Here is a 16,640-nt window from a genome sequence, read left to right on the forward strand (position 1 = left end):
TGGGCAGCTTAGAAAACCTGTTGCCGGCTTGTGCAGAAACCCCAGGTGGGATGTCCCCGGTGATGTAAGCACAGTAGCGGCCAGGGGGGCTGAAGTGAGCACAGGAGGGGAGGGGTCAGATCTGGGCCATCAGGGCCTGACTCCAGCCCAGTTCTGAACATTTAACATGGAACTGTTAACGTATTTCTTGGGCTATCGTGGAGCTAAGGGTTATTACGGCATGACTGGAATTTGATATGATTTTAGACCAAACCACTTTTCTCTTTAAGCTTTCATTTCCTTTTCTGAAAAAGCATAATTCTTGCCTTACGTACCTCATGAGATCATAAAGATAAAAATGAAAGTACCGTAATAATGGGAGTCCTTAGTGATGATTATCAACAATAATAAATATTTTAATTATGTACGTTTCTTACATTGTGTACTTTTCAGTTATTCTGATTTCCCTACTGATAGAGTGCATTTTGTCCCCATTTCTTTAATAGGATGTGAAACACATAAGGTTTTTAACACAACTTCTTTTCACACAACTCCGAACACATCACTGGGAACAGTTCAGGCAACACCGTCCAAAGCGCAGCCGTCACCCACCGTGCACACAAAAGAAGCTTTAGGTAAAGCCTTCGGTTGGGGTATGTAGCCTCTGACAACAGATTAGTGAAAGGTCTTTGCAGCCCTGTTTACAGCTACTCTTTCTACTCTCAAGGGTTCATCATGAATATGTTCCAGGCTCCTACCCTTCCTGATGTTTCTGATGACAAAGATGAATGGTCGTCTCTAGATCAGAATGAAGATGCATTTGAAGCCCAGTTTCAAAGTAATAACAATTTGCTTAAAAGCTACTGAGTGCATAGCATTGTGGGTGGTTATCGCAGGAAGAATCAAAGATTATGCCACAATTGGCCCTACCTTTGATTAGCTTGCCACAAGGGCAGGGAATGTGTGAAATTAAAAAAATCAGAGAATGTTTGACAAGGTACTTGATGGGTGTCATAGAACTGGTTTGTTTGTTTTGTTTTGTTTTTTAATAATAATAGTGCCCAAGAAGGACAAGATCCTCATAGACAGAAACAACCAGGAAGGGCTAAGTACTTACGCCTGACCTGAGTCTCACCTGGAAGAAGAATGGCGGGGCAGAGTGCCGGCGGCCAGCGACCGGCAGGCTGCTTTTGTCTGGAGTCCGTGTTCCTGCTGGAATCCACAAAGAGAGCGCAATAAAACTAAATAAAATCCAGTTAGACTCGGGAGGATCTAAAATACAAAGCTTCGAGGTTAATTCTTATGCCGAAAGGGAAAGAACCCCTGAGAGCTTTGTTCAGTGAGTCAGGTGATAATAACAGTGTTTTAGGAGAATGATGAACACCATGTTTTGTATGTGATGGGATCTTGAGACTTGGAGGCTGGAGCTAGAACCCCTGTGACCATAGTTACTTCATCTCAATACAAAGTGACTATTGCATTACCTAGTATTTGAAAAGCTATTATTTTTTTAAGCTTTTATTTCATTTTCTTATTTGTAGTTGAAGTTTAGCGTAGAGGATAATGTTTTTCTCCTGATGCTGAAATTAAATGCTGTTTTATTTTTCTGTTACAGAAAACACAAGATCTTCTGGAGCTTGGGGAGTCAATAAGATTATTTCTTCTTTGTCATCTGCTTTTTCTGTCTTTGAAGATGGAAACAAAGAAAATTATGGGTAAAGAAACGGCTAGTTAAAATCACATCATAGGACATACCTGTTGTCACGGTGATGTGGAACGCTGCACGCGTTCCTCTGTGTCTCAGGGCAGTGAAGTGGTGGTGGCGCGGCCTGCCATCAGGTGCGGTGGGGAGCGTTACAGTCAGCTCTGCCACCGATAAGCCCCTCGACCACATGATCAGGAGATGGCTATTGAGTCAAAAGGAAGTCCTATGCAGGAGTCAGAAGGAAGCAGACCTTCCACAATTAAAGCATGTAGCAATAAGTAATCAGAGCACTGAGGGATTCTGTGGGTTTGAACTTCTACTAGCTGTGAATGGATTCACCAGTCCAGATATCTACGTGCGCTCTTTCTATTTGCAGCATGGGTCAAGTAGGAAAGGAGGTGGCTTACGTGGGAGTCATGCTGCCGAGGGAAACTGTATTAGAGTGGGCAGCTCCAGGAATTTCACTATTAATAGTTTAAACTGTGGAAAGAGAAGTGTAGGTGTGATCGAAGGTGTGGCAATATGGAAGAGATTTATACTGAGGCAGAAAGGAGAAGGAGCCTGACCAGCTAACTCTCAAGAGAGAAATCCCACAGCTAAACCAAGCACTGGAAATAAATCAAGTGCATGGCCTCCTTGAACTTCTGTGGCCACAGTCCTAACCCCTGTTCCTAAGACTTACATATAACTCAGCATAATAGAAACTTTTGTATTTCCCACCCTTACTGAAGTCACTAGTTCTACTCTTACACACAGTCACATTAACTTATTTTGCATTCAGTTGTGCTGTAACTGCTGCACAAATAAGGAATATGCATGTAAATACTAATTAAATAGGATAACTGGAAAATGTGTCTAACACTCAAGTGGTAGCATGTATTTCCTTGGCATATTTTGCTATTTATGAGCTTGCAAATCTTTTCTTAGATTACCACAGCCAAAAAATAAACCCACAGGAGCCAGGACTTTTGGAGAACGTTCTATAAGCAGATATTCTCCAAAAGCAAAGGTAAGTGATCTCTGCTTCATCTGTGAAATACTATTCAGACTGTTCCCCCAGAACCGTACTCTTTATATGACATTGTCTTTTACAGCCCAGTGTTACATACACCATCTAATTTATCGAGCACAACTACTTGGTAAATCGAGGGCCCTAATTGGTAAAACAAGGGTAACCAATTAGTTGTGCTTGATAAATTGATGGTGTACACAATACTGTGCTGAAAAATACAATGTCACATGAAGAGTATGGTTTTGGGGGTGCTATTCTACAATTAGTTGAGTATCTAGCATGGTGCCTGGTACTGGGATGTATAGAGAAAGCAAAAAAGGAGTTTGGTGTGATACCTGCCCTGAAAGAGCCTGCCTTTTAGACAAGAGGACCCTCGGGGTGGGGGGATGAGAAATACACATGTTTCATATATCAGCTATGTGATGCCAGCAGCAGGCTGTTGGAACTAAACTGGAATGGTCTGTCATCAGGTACCTCAGCAGACCGGTGCCACCTGGCTGCTGGCCCACAGTGTCGTGTGCAGCCTACATGCAGCTCCCATTGTAGCCCTGAGTGTCACCAAGCTGCACCTCTTTCCATTTACCCCAGGCTGCTCTCTGCTGTGTATGTCAGAGAGGTGCTGGGAAGCTCTGCTAAACCCTGGGTCATGGTTTTCATCCCACAGAGGATTCTTTCAGCTAAATTATCACCCAGTTCTCGGATGCTTTGGTGGACTTTTTGACCTTAAAGGTTTCCACAATAATAGGCTGAATTTCAGATTTAGTAGCATCATGTTACAGGTACATTTTACAGAACTATTCAACTATATGTGCACTGACTAAATACCCCACAGTGATTTACCCATATGTCCTGGCTCTAAGCGTAAGCCAATTGCTTTATCCTGTGTTCACCTAAAGAAACCATCACCCAGCTTTCCTGCAGTGCTGGAAGAGATGTGGAGTTTATGAAGACTGCACTATATGTGAAAATCAGGGGTGGCATTTTTATGGGAAACTGAAGAGCTTTGGTCAAACTAATTAGCACTTTCTACTATTGTCATAGACTCCAGAACTTGTGCATTTTTGGAAAAATGGCTGGTTCTAAGGCTGGGGCTAGAAAATACAAATGAGCATGTTAAGGGTCAGAAAGTAATGAAGTGCTTCAGAAAAAAGATGGAGTACAGGAAGAGAACACAGGAGCCCACTTGAGCAACCAATGGCCATACCTGGGACAACGTGAACAAGGAAATAAACAGAATAGGCTGGCATTAGACTGGAACCCAAGAAATGAAATAAATGCCTATACTGTTGTAAATAAAATACAGGAGAAAGGATGAAGCATCTTTATAGAGGGACTCCAGTAAGGTAAAAGGACTGAGTGGCAATAGGAAATGGCCATTAGAGCCACAGTAATAATTGCTACAGGGAAGATCCCCAGAGATTATTACAATTAGAGAAACTTGAAAAAGAAACAGGATATTTGTGTAGCCTGCCTCACCCAAATCATTAACCACTGTGGTGGTTTTAACCTTTGTTCACAAAGTCTTTGATATTCCTGTGTCCTAGGTGGAGCTTAGTTTACCTTCCTTTGAGTGTAGGCTGGACTTAGCGACTTGCCTCTAACAAGCAGAGTAGGGAAAGGGACACACTGCGCCTGCAGCGGGGAAGCTGGGTAGACATCATCTTGACCAAGGGACTGGTACACCTCACCAGTGGTAAGCCGTTAATGTCATGTACCCTCTAACCTGACATAAGGAGAAAGGGCGATTCGCCCCTGGTATTCTTCCCCCAAATTTATAACGCCAGTCAAATAAACCTAAATTGGAAGGACGTTCTACACTGTACTTGAGCAGTATTCAGAAGTGTCAGTGTGAGACACCCTAGGAAGGACCAGTAACCTGGGATGGACTAAAGGAGGACAGGGAGACATGACAACTGAACGCAGCATGACAGCCTGGGTTGGATCTGGAAACAGAAAGGGAACGTGAGGAGGAGAATGGGGGAATCCAAATAATGTCTGTAGTTAATAGTATTGCTTAGTTCTCACAAATATACCAGGGTTTAATAACATGATAATGTTAGAAGCCTGATATGGGTATGTGAGAAATTCCTATGTAAATCTGGACTTACCAAATTTTAAAGTGTAAATATTGAAAAAACAAAAATGGGACCCTGTGTGGGGTATGAGCCCCCTGGGGTATGAAAAGGAAGAGTCTAGTTCTGGGGAAAAGATCAGAACGACAACATCCTTGGCCATGCGTTTCGGCTCAGGGAGATGACTGCTTTTTTTCAGTTTATCTTTTATTACAGGAAGTCGCTCATGCTGAAGAGTTTTGGGATGACTCCACTGTGTGGGGTGTCCGCTGCACCAAGACACTGGCGCCCAGTCCTAAGAGCCCAGGACGCTTCACGTCTGCTGCGCGGCTTGCGTCTACTCCTTTCCACAAACTTCCAGCAGACGCAGCGCACGCTCTGGAAGATAAAGGTTGTGTGACACTGCTTGTGTAGGCTGTAGGTTTATTTTATGCTTTCCAAAGCAAAAAGGTCACCAGAGACAGATTGAATTATTTGAATGCCAAAAATAATGAACATTTGTATTTTTTTTAATTTAGTAAGAGTCACAAATAGGAAATTTTACTCCTTGATATTGGTCTACAGATCTCATTACTTTAGAGGTGTAGCCAAGTACTAACTCAGAAAATTTCTTCCTTTTTCGTGATTTGACCCCAAGAGAGCAGTGAGAAAACTCACAGAGAATCACTATTTCTCCCAAACATAACACTTCTATACCAAAGATCTTTATATATCTGAATTGGACCTTAATGCGTAACATTCTCACTGAGCACAGTTAGTTATTACTTAGTAAGAACTAGCCTACAAAATACGTATACTATTAGATCTGGAAGCACCTTACCATTTTGGTGACTACTGGTTTACTAGCCAAACTCCTGTCACTGCTGGCACTTTTTAAAAAATGGCAGTTGGTCACCAAAGCATGCTGGTGACGGTGATGCCAAGGAATTTCATGCCCACAGACTGGAGAATATTTGAGCCCATAGACTTAAAAATGTTTAAGTAAAGGGGTAAAAACTTTTGATCAGCACGGGAGTTTTGACCTGCTCCGTTTCCGACCTGGGCTGGTTCACCCCTCCTTAGGCAACCTGGGGCCCCCTGCTCTCAGGAGGTCACCATACTGATGCCGAACTTAGTGCGGACACCCGATGGGCATGGCGTACTGCAGGCCAGCACTCCTGGGCTCAAGCGATCCTCCTGCCTCAGCCTCCCGAGGAGCTGGGACTACAGGTGGCACCACCGCGCCCGGCAAAACTTTTTGTAGAGTATTGACTCAATATGGTATATTTATTTTCTGAATTTTAAAGGACAGTGCAGTTAAAACCTGGACAATTGCCAAGTATTATTACAAGGTTGCCACTTTAGTTAAAAAAAAAATTAGGCTTTTTCCACTCAAGAAAACAAGTCAGGAGCCTTTCAACCAAACAGTCAACATTTGCTGCGTTTAAGAGTATTTACCACTTGGTTCAATAAATAAAAGCTAATGATCTGGTATTAAAATGTATTAGCCGCTATTTGGTGAGGCAGTATGTGATAGAGTTTGATACTTGGCCATACATAGTATTAACGTCAATCGGTAGAAGCTTGTTCTGTATTCTGCTCTTACACCAATCGGCGGACTGGAAGACACCCAAACCTCTGCCCTCCAGAGGCCTGGCAGCCTGTTATGGTCTGTGTCCTTGTTACGAGGTTCTCCCAAAGCAGGTGTGGCCTGCCACCCAGACCAGTAACCTCCCAGGGTTTGGTCATCCTGCCCTCAGCGGACCTGCCCCTCTTCTGGCTCTGTTCTCGGGAAGGATTATATGGATTAGACGTATAAGGTTTAAATTCTCCACACATATTCATAGTGGAAATTTTTTTAAGTGATTTTCTCCCCATTTAAAAAATTTTACAGTACATTTTACCATGGAACACTACTTTTATAATGAAAGTCAGTGTAAAAAGGAATCCTGGCCTTTTAAATATAGAATCACATGCATGTACAGGTGTGCTCACGTAATGTCTGCCTCTTATTGTTTATGTTTCAGAAAATGTGGTGGCCGCACAGTGCACCCGTGTGACTGTGGGTACTTGTGAAGGAAACATGGTAGAGCCCTCAAGAGACAAAAGGTTCAGGTATTGTGACCATGTGGTTCTGTCACTCCATTTTCCTTTTAGTTTTCCATTTAAGATGTAATGGAATTACAATCCTTAGACACTAACAGAGTTTTTTTTTTTTTTTAACTTTTTAAAAAATTTTTACTTATTTATCTTTAGGGGGGAAGGAGAAAGGGAGAGAAACATCAATGTGTGGTTGCCTTTCGTGCGTGCCCTGCTGGGAGTTGGCCTGCAGGGAACCAGCCTGCAACCCAGGCAGGTGCCCTGACTGGGAATCAAACCGCGATCCTCTGGTTCGCAGGCCTGTGCTCAATCCACTGAGCTACACCAGCCAGGTTGTAACAGAGTCTTTATGACCGGCANAGACAAAAGGTTCAGGTATTGTGACCATGTGGTTCTGTCACTCCATTTTCCTTCTAGTTTTCCATTTAAGATGTAATGGAATTACAATCCTTAGACACTAACAGATTTTTTTTTTTTTTTTAACTTTTTTAAAAATTTTTACTTATTTATCTTTAGGGGGGAAGGAGAAAGGGAGAGAAACATCAATGTGTGGTTGCCTTTTGTGCGTGCCCTGCTGGGAGTTGGCCTGCAGGGAACCAGCCTGCAACCCAGGCAGGTGCCCTGACTGGGAATCAAACCGCGATCCTCTGGTTCGCAGGCCTGTGCTCAATCCACTGAGCTACACCAGCCAGGTTGTAACAGAGTCTTTATGGACCGGCAGCTTTAAGTCAGAAGGTCCTCTCTGTGGATAAGTACAAAGATCAGGCTAAACACAGGGTCCATCAGGGCAGTAAAAGAAGCAGCGAAATAGCAGAGAATCCCTGTCGAACACTTTCTGAGTCTGACTTCCAATCATTCTGGGAGCAGAACTACAGATGCTTTTCCCAGCCAAAAACCCTGACATAGAAAGACTGTTGTGCAACTAAGCAAACAGAATTCCTTCTCTGTACCCCTTGTAATCGAGAAAATCGGTAACTTTCTTTTCTAAGGAGGAAGACAGTGTTTAAACCTCTTAGACATTGATATAAAATGCAGACTTACCATACATTAATGTTTTGCAGAAGTAAAATTCCAATAGATTTGAATAGTCTGGTAAATGTAATAATTAGTGAAAGTAGCTACAGTCTTTTAAGCATTAATTCTAGAACAGTGGCTGTGCCATTCAGGTCCCGTGTCCTTTCATTAATCTTACAGTAACTAGTTTTAGAAACTAGCCTTTTGTACCATTATAGATGAGGAAGCCAGGTTTAGAAGGCTGAATAAATGACCTAAAGTCATACAGCTTCTATTTGGCAGTGATGGAATTTGAACCCATAATTCTTATTTCAGAACCCTTTGTCTCAACACTAAGCTGTACTGGCTCTTGTTATCAAGAACCCCCTCTTAAACTAAGACCCTAGTAAATAAATGATTGGATAAAGGACATGGGCAGAATTTAGAACAGGAAAAGTAGTGGATAAGCATGAGGGAAAAAATTAACTCATGAATAATAAAATTAATGCAAATTAAACACAGTGCCTTAATTTAACATTCTGCCCAATGGGCACAGCCCATATAGCCCACCAGGAATCTTCCTACATGTAACTAAACTTTTGATTCTCGATACCACCATGAGCCGCTCACGGCATAAGATTAATTTATAAGTTTACAGGACAGAAAGGTAGTACTGTCCAAGAAAGGTAGTTGCCAGCAAGGTAGTACTGTCCCAGAAAATACGGACCCCCATGAGACCCCCAAGTTGCAAGGAAACGAGATTCACCCAGGTACTCTCCAAAGATGGAGCTCCAGAAGGGACAGACCCTTCGCGAGAGCCGTTGCACCCAGAGCCTGCAGCTGTAGTCTCTCGGCACATACTTCTAACTCTCCCAGTCCAGAAACAGTTACCAGTGAGGGGTACTTTTTACCATAATCAGTGATGACAGTAATGCTCTGACCTTTTCAGTTTTAAGGGGGAAAGAATTAGAAAGCCAAAATAATTGTCATGGAGAGGTAGGAAGTTTTGTTAGTCATTTATGCACCCATACTAATCTGGGCATTCATGTTGCTAGTAGCATTGTACATTGCTTAAACAGTACTTTTTCTGTGTTTGGCTACCGCTATTACCTGTTTTGTTGGTAATATAAAATATTGAAAACATTTTTAATATCTAAAGACCATGGAATTTTTATATTCTAGCATACATCCAGTGGATCAAATGGTGTACAGTCATTAAAATCCATGGCTGGAACTGTGGAGAAACTTGCAGGCACAACCTCTGCTAGATGGTCAAGGTTAATGTCACCAGTGATACCATTTAATGAGAAGGGCACTTCACCTCTGTAATATTTTTCTCCAAGACCAGTATAGCTCAGTCAGGAGGACAGATCAGAGAAACCCAAACTGAGGGGCATTCTATAAAATTTGTGGCCAGTAATTCTCAAAACTCACAGGTCTTGGAAAACCAGGAAAGACTGAGAAACTGACTCAGAAGAGAGTAGGTTAAACAAGATAGCTAAATGCAACATGGTGTCCAGATTTGGGGCCTGGAGCCACTGAAGGGCAACATGGAAAAGTGGTGAAATAAATCTATGTGAAGTCTGGATGGTAGTTAATAGTTGTAGCAAATGTTGGTTTTTTGGTTTTGACAAAGGAACCGCTATAACTTTGGAGGAATTGGGTGAGGAGTCAATGGGGATTCTGTTAGTTTTGCAATTTTCTTTAAAATCCAAAATTATTCTAAAATTAGTTTTTTAAACAATTCACAGCAAGAAAAATGTGTCAAGAGGTAAAAATGCGAAATGAAGTTTCCTGTATAAATCTATGTGTATAAAAATATATTCCTACTCATGTGTTTGCATATATTGGATAGAAAGGTGGGGGAAGGCATGTGTGTGCAGCTGTGTATACAGTTGAGTCTTGTTACTCGCTTTGGTTCTTCTGTCTAAAGTCACTGCACACACTGGGTCATTGCCCCTGGGAGAAACACGGAATGTGGTTCTCGTGAGCCTCTGGTCACAGCATGTTGTTTGTAGCCACCTTATTTAATATGTGTTGTTGGCTCACTGCACGGAACTCACGGCCACCGGCGCTGTAACCCGCGCTGAAGCTCATCCAGCACACGTCACAGCCTTCCTTCCCTTAGGCTCCCCATCTGGGAAACGTTCTGAACAGTGAATCTGAAATCACCAAGGAAAGATGCACAAAAACACAAGGGAAAAGACAAAAATTCCTATCAGTAAGTGTGCTGTGAGAAGACCCATTTATATACNATAAGAATACTTTTATATAATAAAGAATTCATTCACCTGTCTTTTAATTCAGTAACATGAGAGGATACAATTTCCATCTACATTGAGTAGGAAAGCATTGAGTAGGAAAACAAATATTTTAAGTGAAGATCTTAACTGAAGATCTTAAGTGAAGACCTTTAAGTGAAGACCTTGCTTTCCTACATTGAGTAGGAAAGCAAAGATTTTAAGTGCGGCTCTTGTTATCTGTCTTGTGTAAGCAAGCCATGCTTGTGTGGCAGTTATAATTGTAGCTTATGTTTCCTATTCCCGAAAGAGAAAATAGCCACCAAAGTCATTTTAGTGGAAAGAACATCATTATGAGCATTTGATAAATTGACTTGTCTTTTCTCAAAAATAAGTGAAGAGAAATTAGACAGTTCTTAAATACTAATAAAACCGTAGTGTGGGTTATTTCAGTGGTTTGAAGTTTTATCTTCCAGTTATGTCTGTGGTTAAACTACAGAAGCATCCTTCGTGTAGAGGGGTCCTTCCTCTTGTTGTTGGCTATTCGTTTCAGAATGCCTCAAGGGTAATGGAATCTACTGAAGACAGATGTGAGTGTTTGAAAAGCTGTAGCACCTATTACTAAGGTTCTGAACTTCATGGCTTTGCTTTTGTTTGCTTAAACTGAAAGGTTAATGCAGCACGTGTAGAGCCAAGCGTGGGCTCCCAGCAGGAACTGAGCACTCCGTCTCTGCCCGCCGTGACTCCGGAGACCTCCGAGCACATGGGAGGGAAGCGAGGACAGGCACCTCCTACAGCTCCTCCTGAGGCCAGTGCTGTCGCTGCTGCTCTGGTGTCCCCAGCCATCAGCCAGAGTGTAGCTCCTCCTGCTCCTTTGGCAGCCATCAGCCAGAGTGTAGCTCCTCCTGCTCCTTTGGCAGCCCAGCCAGTGACAGACTGCGTGTTTTCAGTGGCCGGGAAAGATACCAGGTGAGTTGAACGTCACGTCTGTTTCTTACATAGTTTGCAAAATCAGGAGCAAGATGTAAAGGACAGGTGGTTCCTGTTTCTAAACCAAGTTCCCGAACTTGGACTCCAAATCTTGCAGGCTTACTTACATCACACTTCTTTTGTTTACTTCATAACTTCTTTTTAGTTAAAAATTTTTATGACACTGAAATTCAGTTATCTTTTCATAACAGAAGAATATACATCTATTACACTGAAACTGCCTTTGCTCACTAACTCTGACTGAATACACAAAGGGATTATTACAATTCAAACAGTTCCCTTGACCTGTGTTCTTCTCATCTTCCTTCCATCTCCCCCCGAGAGTGGTTTGAGATTAATTTCCATTACACAGTGTCTATACATTGCTGTGGAGTTTCCCCAATTTTGTGGGATCTTCATAGATTTCTAAAATACAGTGTCACATCACTTATTTTGCTTAAATTTTTATCTTCAGGTTCTCTTCCTCTCTCTCTAAACATAAAACAATGTTATGGATCCATTAGAAAAAATTAAAAGCTACAGTGTGTCTCACATCTTCCCCTTGTGCTAAACTCCTTAACACAGATTATGGTTCTGAAGTACTGGTTCTCTTCAACGTCCAAGGTTAACTTTTATCAGTGCTTTCTCCTGAAAATAAGATTTAAAAATCACCATGCTTTTTCACTTACACTAAGATAATAATTCAGACTGGCCCTGTATTCCACCACGTGTGTAAGAAGAGGACTGTGGTGTGGGAGCCATGACTCCACTGGTTATTGATGGTCGGTTTGTGCGACTGTGAGACGGTACAAGCAGCGGCAGTGCCAGGCCCCGTACAAGTGCTGTGTGTCCAGTCGTCCCTACCGAGACAGGGGTGAGGTTGCCAAGGCTGGAGACAGCTGCCCTTATAAAATTGCGAAACTCTTCAATAAACATTTAGGTCTCGTCAGAAGCACTTCAGATGGGCCCTGACCCAGGCAAGGCAGTGAATGGAACCCCTTGGCGTTCCAAGCAGCCTGGACAGCCTACTGTGGCAGAGAAGGGACACCTTTCTCTGGAATCTCAAAACCTAGGCTTTGATTTTTTATCACCGTTTAGTGGGGATTTGTAAGATTAAAAGTGCAGTACATTTTATTTGACATCTTGACAGGGTCCATTAAGAGAACTCTAGCAATGTTAAATAGATGACGTCCACTATCACAACTGCCCTTAAAACAAACTGGTATAAATGTCTTCTGTGCCATGTCTGTCTGTCTCGGTACCTTCTACAGTCGGAAGAACAGTGCACTGTGCCTGCTGAGTCATGACCAGTGGGGGCCATGCAGCTGAGGCCCAGCAGTGCTTTCCCTTACCAGACCCTGGAGAGCTGCCTGTTGGCCTCTTAGTCTGTGTGAGAAATGGGCTCATTGGAGTGAGGGAGCTGTTATGTTGCCGTGCCGCACAGAGGAATGATTAGCATGGTGTTAAAATACATAATCACTGTCAAGCAAACGGTTATCTGGTCTATATCTGTAAGAATTCTTTTCCTTGAAAGGAAATGAAGGAAAAGTAAACATTTTGTTTACTTATACTATAGACCTAAGTGGTTCCATTCGTATTTTAACAGTAGGCTCGCAATTACTGACATTTTCTACAATTCTTTCTGGAGAGTTAGTGTGTCTCAAGAGTTTTGTCTTACAGATGTGTGGCGACAAGTGCTCAGGAATTCAAGCCACAGAGCAGAGCGGAGACAAGAGAAGGTAACGTGTAGCTACGGTACATTTGTTTCTGACTCGTCTGCCCGGACTTCACCAGGGTGTGTGCTCCGACATCTGTGAGTGGCCGTGGGTCACAAAGCCTGCAGAGGGCAATGAAGTTGAGTGTAAGCTTTCCTGTTAGAATGTTAGGGGTTAGATGAACCCTGGAGCATCTCAAGTAGAGGTAGAAATCTACTTTTTACTCACATCTTATTAGTTAGAATCATCCAGAAACTTGATTTTTGAAAACTTTACTATTAAATTTCTCAGATAAATTTCTCAGAATTTATCTCAAACGATAGTTATCTTTGATACGTCAGGAAGTAAGAAAGATGATTGAAAGTTTAAATAAGAGTGTTATACTTCTATTTGCAACTACTTAGTTAGGGGCATTTGCACTGAAAGTAAGTTTTATAAATAAGACACATGGTTAGACATTGACTCCACACAAAATGTCATGTGACTGACAGTTTTTCCAGTGACAGTTCTGTGGAAGCAGAGCTTCTGAAAACATTTAGAGACCCCTGCATCGGACCCAGACTTCCTGAGCACTCTCTGGGTGCCTGGCATTGGTGTAAGGACTTAAGGGTACAATCATGAACAGAAAAGACACAACCCACCTGTGTGGAAGGGAAAGGAAATGTTGCTGTTGGGGAGGTGGATCGAAACTGGAGAGGTCACCAGGGAAGATGCCCAGAGAGAAAGTAATAGTTGGGCCAAGGCCTGCAGGGGGCGCTGCTCGTGTGGGCAGCTTAGAAAACCTGTTGCCGGCTTGTGCAGAAACCCCAGGTGGGATGTCCCCGGTGATGTAAGCACAGTAGCGGCCAGGGGGGCTGAAGTGAGTACAGGAGGGGAGGGGTCAGATCTGGGCCAGCAGGGCCTGACTCCAGCCCAGTTCTGAACATTTAACATGGAACTGTTAACGTATTTCTTGGGATATCGTGGAGCTAAGGGTTATTATGGCAAGACTGGAATTCGATATGATTTTAGACCAAACCACTTTTCTCTTTAAGCTTTCATTTCCTTTTCTGAAAAAGCATAATTCTTGCCTCACATACCTCATGAGATCATAAAGATAAAAATGAAAATGTAATAATGGGAGTCCTTAGTGATGATTATCAACAATAATAAATATTTTAATTATAGTACGTTTCTTACATTGTGTACTTTTCAGTTATTCTGATTTCCCTACTGATAGAGTGCATTTTGTCCCCATTTCTTTAATAGGATGTGAAACACATAAGGTTTTTAACACAACTTCTTTTCACACAGCTCTGAACACATCACTGGGAACGGTTCAGGCAACACCATCCAAAGCACAGCCGTCACCCACCGTGCACACAAAAGAAGCTTTAGGTAAAGCCTTCGGTTGGGGTATGTAGCCTCTGACAACAGATTAGTGAAAGGTCTTTGCAGCCCTGTTTACAGCTACTCTTTCTACTCTCAAGGGTTCATCATGAATATGTTCCAGGCTCCTACCCTTCCTGATGTTTCTGATGACAAAGATGAATGGTCGTCTCTAGATCAGAATGAAGATGCATTTGAAGCCCAGTTTCAAAGTAATAACAATTTGCTTAAAAGCTACTGAGTGCATGGCATTGTGGATGGTTATCGCAGGAAGTATCAAAGATTATACCACAATTGGCCCTACCTTTGATTAGCTTGCCACAAGGGCAGGGAATGTGTGGAATTAAAAAATCAGAGAATGTTTGACAAGGTACTTGATGGGTGTCATAGAACTGGTTTGTTTGTTTGTTTGTTTTTTAAATAATAATAGTGCCCAAGAAGGACAAGATCCTCATAGACAGAAACAACCAGGAAGGGCTAAGTACTTACACCTGACCTGAGTCTCGCCTGGAAGAAGAATGGCGGGGCAGAGTGCCGGCGGCCAGCGACCAGCAGGCTGCTTTTGTCTGGAGTCCGTGTTCCTGCTGGAATCCAGAAAGAGAGCGCAATAAAACTAAATAAAATCCAGTTAGACTTGGGAGGATCTAAAATACAAAGCTTCGAGGTTAATTCTTATGCCGAAAGGGAAAGAACCCCTGAGAGCTTTGTTCAGTGAGTCAGGTGATAATAACAGTGTTTTAGGAGAATGATGAACACAATGTTTTGTATGTGATGGGATCTTGAGACTTGGAGGCTGGAGCTAGAACCCCTGTGACCATAGTTACTTCATCTCAATACAAAGTGACTATTGTATTACCTAGTATTTGAAAAGCTGTTATTTTCTGTAAGCTTTTATTTCATTTTCTTATTTGTAGTTGAAGTTTAGCATAGAGGATAATGTTTTTCTCCTGATGCTGAAATTAAATGCTGTTTTATTTTTCTGTTACAGAAAACACAAGATCTTCTGGAGCTTGGGGAGTCAATAAGATTATTTCTTCTTTGTCATCTGCTTTTTCTGTCTTTGAAGATGGAAACAAAGAAAATTATGGGTAAAGAAACGGCTAGTTAAAATCACATCATAGGACATACCTGTTGTCATGGTGATGTGGAAGGCTGCACGGGTTCCTCTGTGTCTCAGGGCATTGAAGTGGTGGTGGCGCAGCCTGCCATCAGGTGCGGTGGGGTGCGTTACAGTCAGCTCTGCCACCGATAAGCCCCTCGACCACATGACCAGGAGATGGCTGTTGAGTCAAAAGGAGTCCTATGCAGGAGTCAGAAGGAAGCAGACCTTCCACAATTAAAGCATGTAGTAATAAGTAATCAGAGCACTGAGGGATTCTGTGGGTTTGAACTTCTACTAGCTGTGAATGGAGTCACCAGTCCAGATATCTACGTGTGCTCTTTCTATTTGCAGCATGGGTCAAGTAGGAAAGGAGGTGGCTTACGTGGGAGTCATGCTGCCGAGGGAAAACTGTATTAGAAGAAGTTCTAAGGCCGAGGGAAACTGTATTAGAGTGGGCAGCTCCAGGAATTTCACCATTAATAGTTTAAACTGTGGAAAGAGAAGTGTAGGTGTGATCGAAGGTGTGGCAATATGGAAGAGATTTATACTGAGGCAGAAAGGAGAAGGAGCCTGACCAGCTAACTCTCAAGAGAGAAATCCCACAGCTAAACCAAGCACTGGAAATAAATCAAGTGCATGGCCTCCTTGAACTTCTGTGGCCACAGTCCTAACCCTTGTTCCTAAGACTTACATATAACTCAGCATAATAGAAACTTTTGTATTTCCCACCCTCATTGAAGTAACTAGTTCTACTCTTACACACAGTCGCATTAACTTATTTTGCATTCAGTTGTGCTGTAATTGTTGCACAAATAAGGAACATGCATGTAAATACTAATTAAATAGGATAACTGGAAAATGTGTCTAACACTCAAGTGGTAGCATGTATTTCCTTGGCATATTTTGCTATTTATAAGTTTGCAAATCTTTTCTTAGATTACCACAGCCAAAAAAATAAACCCAAGGAGCCAGGACTTTTGGAGAACGTTCTATAAGCAGATATTCTCCAAAAGCAAAGGTAAGTGATCTCTGCTTCATCTGTGAAATACTATTTAGACTGTTCCCCCAGAACCGTACTCTTTATATGGCATTGTCTTTTACAGCCCAGTGTTACATACACCATCTAATTTATCGAGCACAACTACTTGGTAAATCGAGGGCCCTACTTGGTAAAACGAGGGTAACCAAGTAGTTGTGCTTGATAAATTGATGGTGTACACAATACTGTGCTGAAAAATACAATGTCACGTGAAGAGTATGGTTTGGGGGGATGCTATTCTACAATTAGTTGAGTATCTAGTATGGTGCCTGGTACCGGGATGTATAGAGAAAGCAAAAAAGGAATTTGGTGAGATACCTGCCCTGAAAGAGCCTGCCTTTTAGACAAGAGGACCCTCGGGGTGGGG

General features: G+C 42.3%; 1 protein-coding gene across 1 annotated transcript in view; it reads left to right on the forward strand.

The window, feature by feature from the left end:
• BUB1 (BUB1 mitotic checkpoint serine/threonine kinase) overlaps positions 1 to 16,249 on the forward strand; it is a 42,969-nt gene extending 26,720 nt beyond the window's left edge. Inside the window, exons 12-23 of the mRNA XM_037056730.1 lie at positions 486 to 614; positions 707 to 817; positions 1,595 to 1,694; positions 2,612 to 2,693; positions 4,985 to 5,159; positions 6,775 to 6,862; positions 10,894 to 11,049; positions 12,730 to 12,788; positions 14,013 to 14,141; positions 14,234 to 14,344; positions 15,121 to 15,220; positions 16,171 to 16,249. Coding sequence (XP_036912625.1) covers positions 486 to 614; positions 707 to 817; positions 1,595 to 1,694; positions 2,612 to 2,693; positions 4,985 to 5,159; positions 6,775 to 6,862; positions 10,894 to 11,049; positions 12,730 to 12,788; positions 14,013 to 14,141; positions 14,234 to 14,344; positions 15,121 to 15,220; positions 16,171 to 16,192 — 1,262 coding nt within the window. The 3' untranslated portion in view covers positions 16,193 to 16,249. The remainder of the gene's footprint in view (positions 1 to 485; positions 615 to 706; positions 818 to 1,594; positions 1,695 to 2,611; positions 2,694 to 4,984; positions 5,160 to 6,774; positions 6,863 to 10,893; positions 11,050 to 12,729; positions 12,789 to 14,012; positions 14,142 to 14,233; positions 14,345 to 15,120; positions 15,221 to 16,170) is intronic.
• Positions 16,250 to 16,640: the final 391 nt, after the last annotated feature.

This window comes from Sturnira hondurensis, unplaced genomic scaffold (genome assembly GCF_014824575.4).
Source record: "Sturnira hondurensis isolate 20B ecotype Veracruz unplaced genomic scaffold, ASM1482457v3 Scaffold0009178, whole genome shotgun sequence".
In the NCBI taxonomy this organism is placed as follows: Eukaryota; Metazoa; Chordata; class Mammalia; order Chiroptera; family Phyllostomidae; genus Sturnira; species Sturnira hondurensis.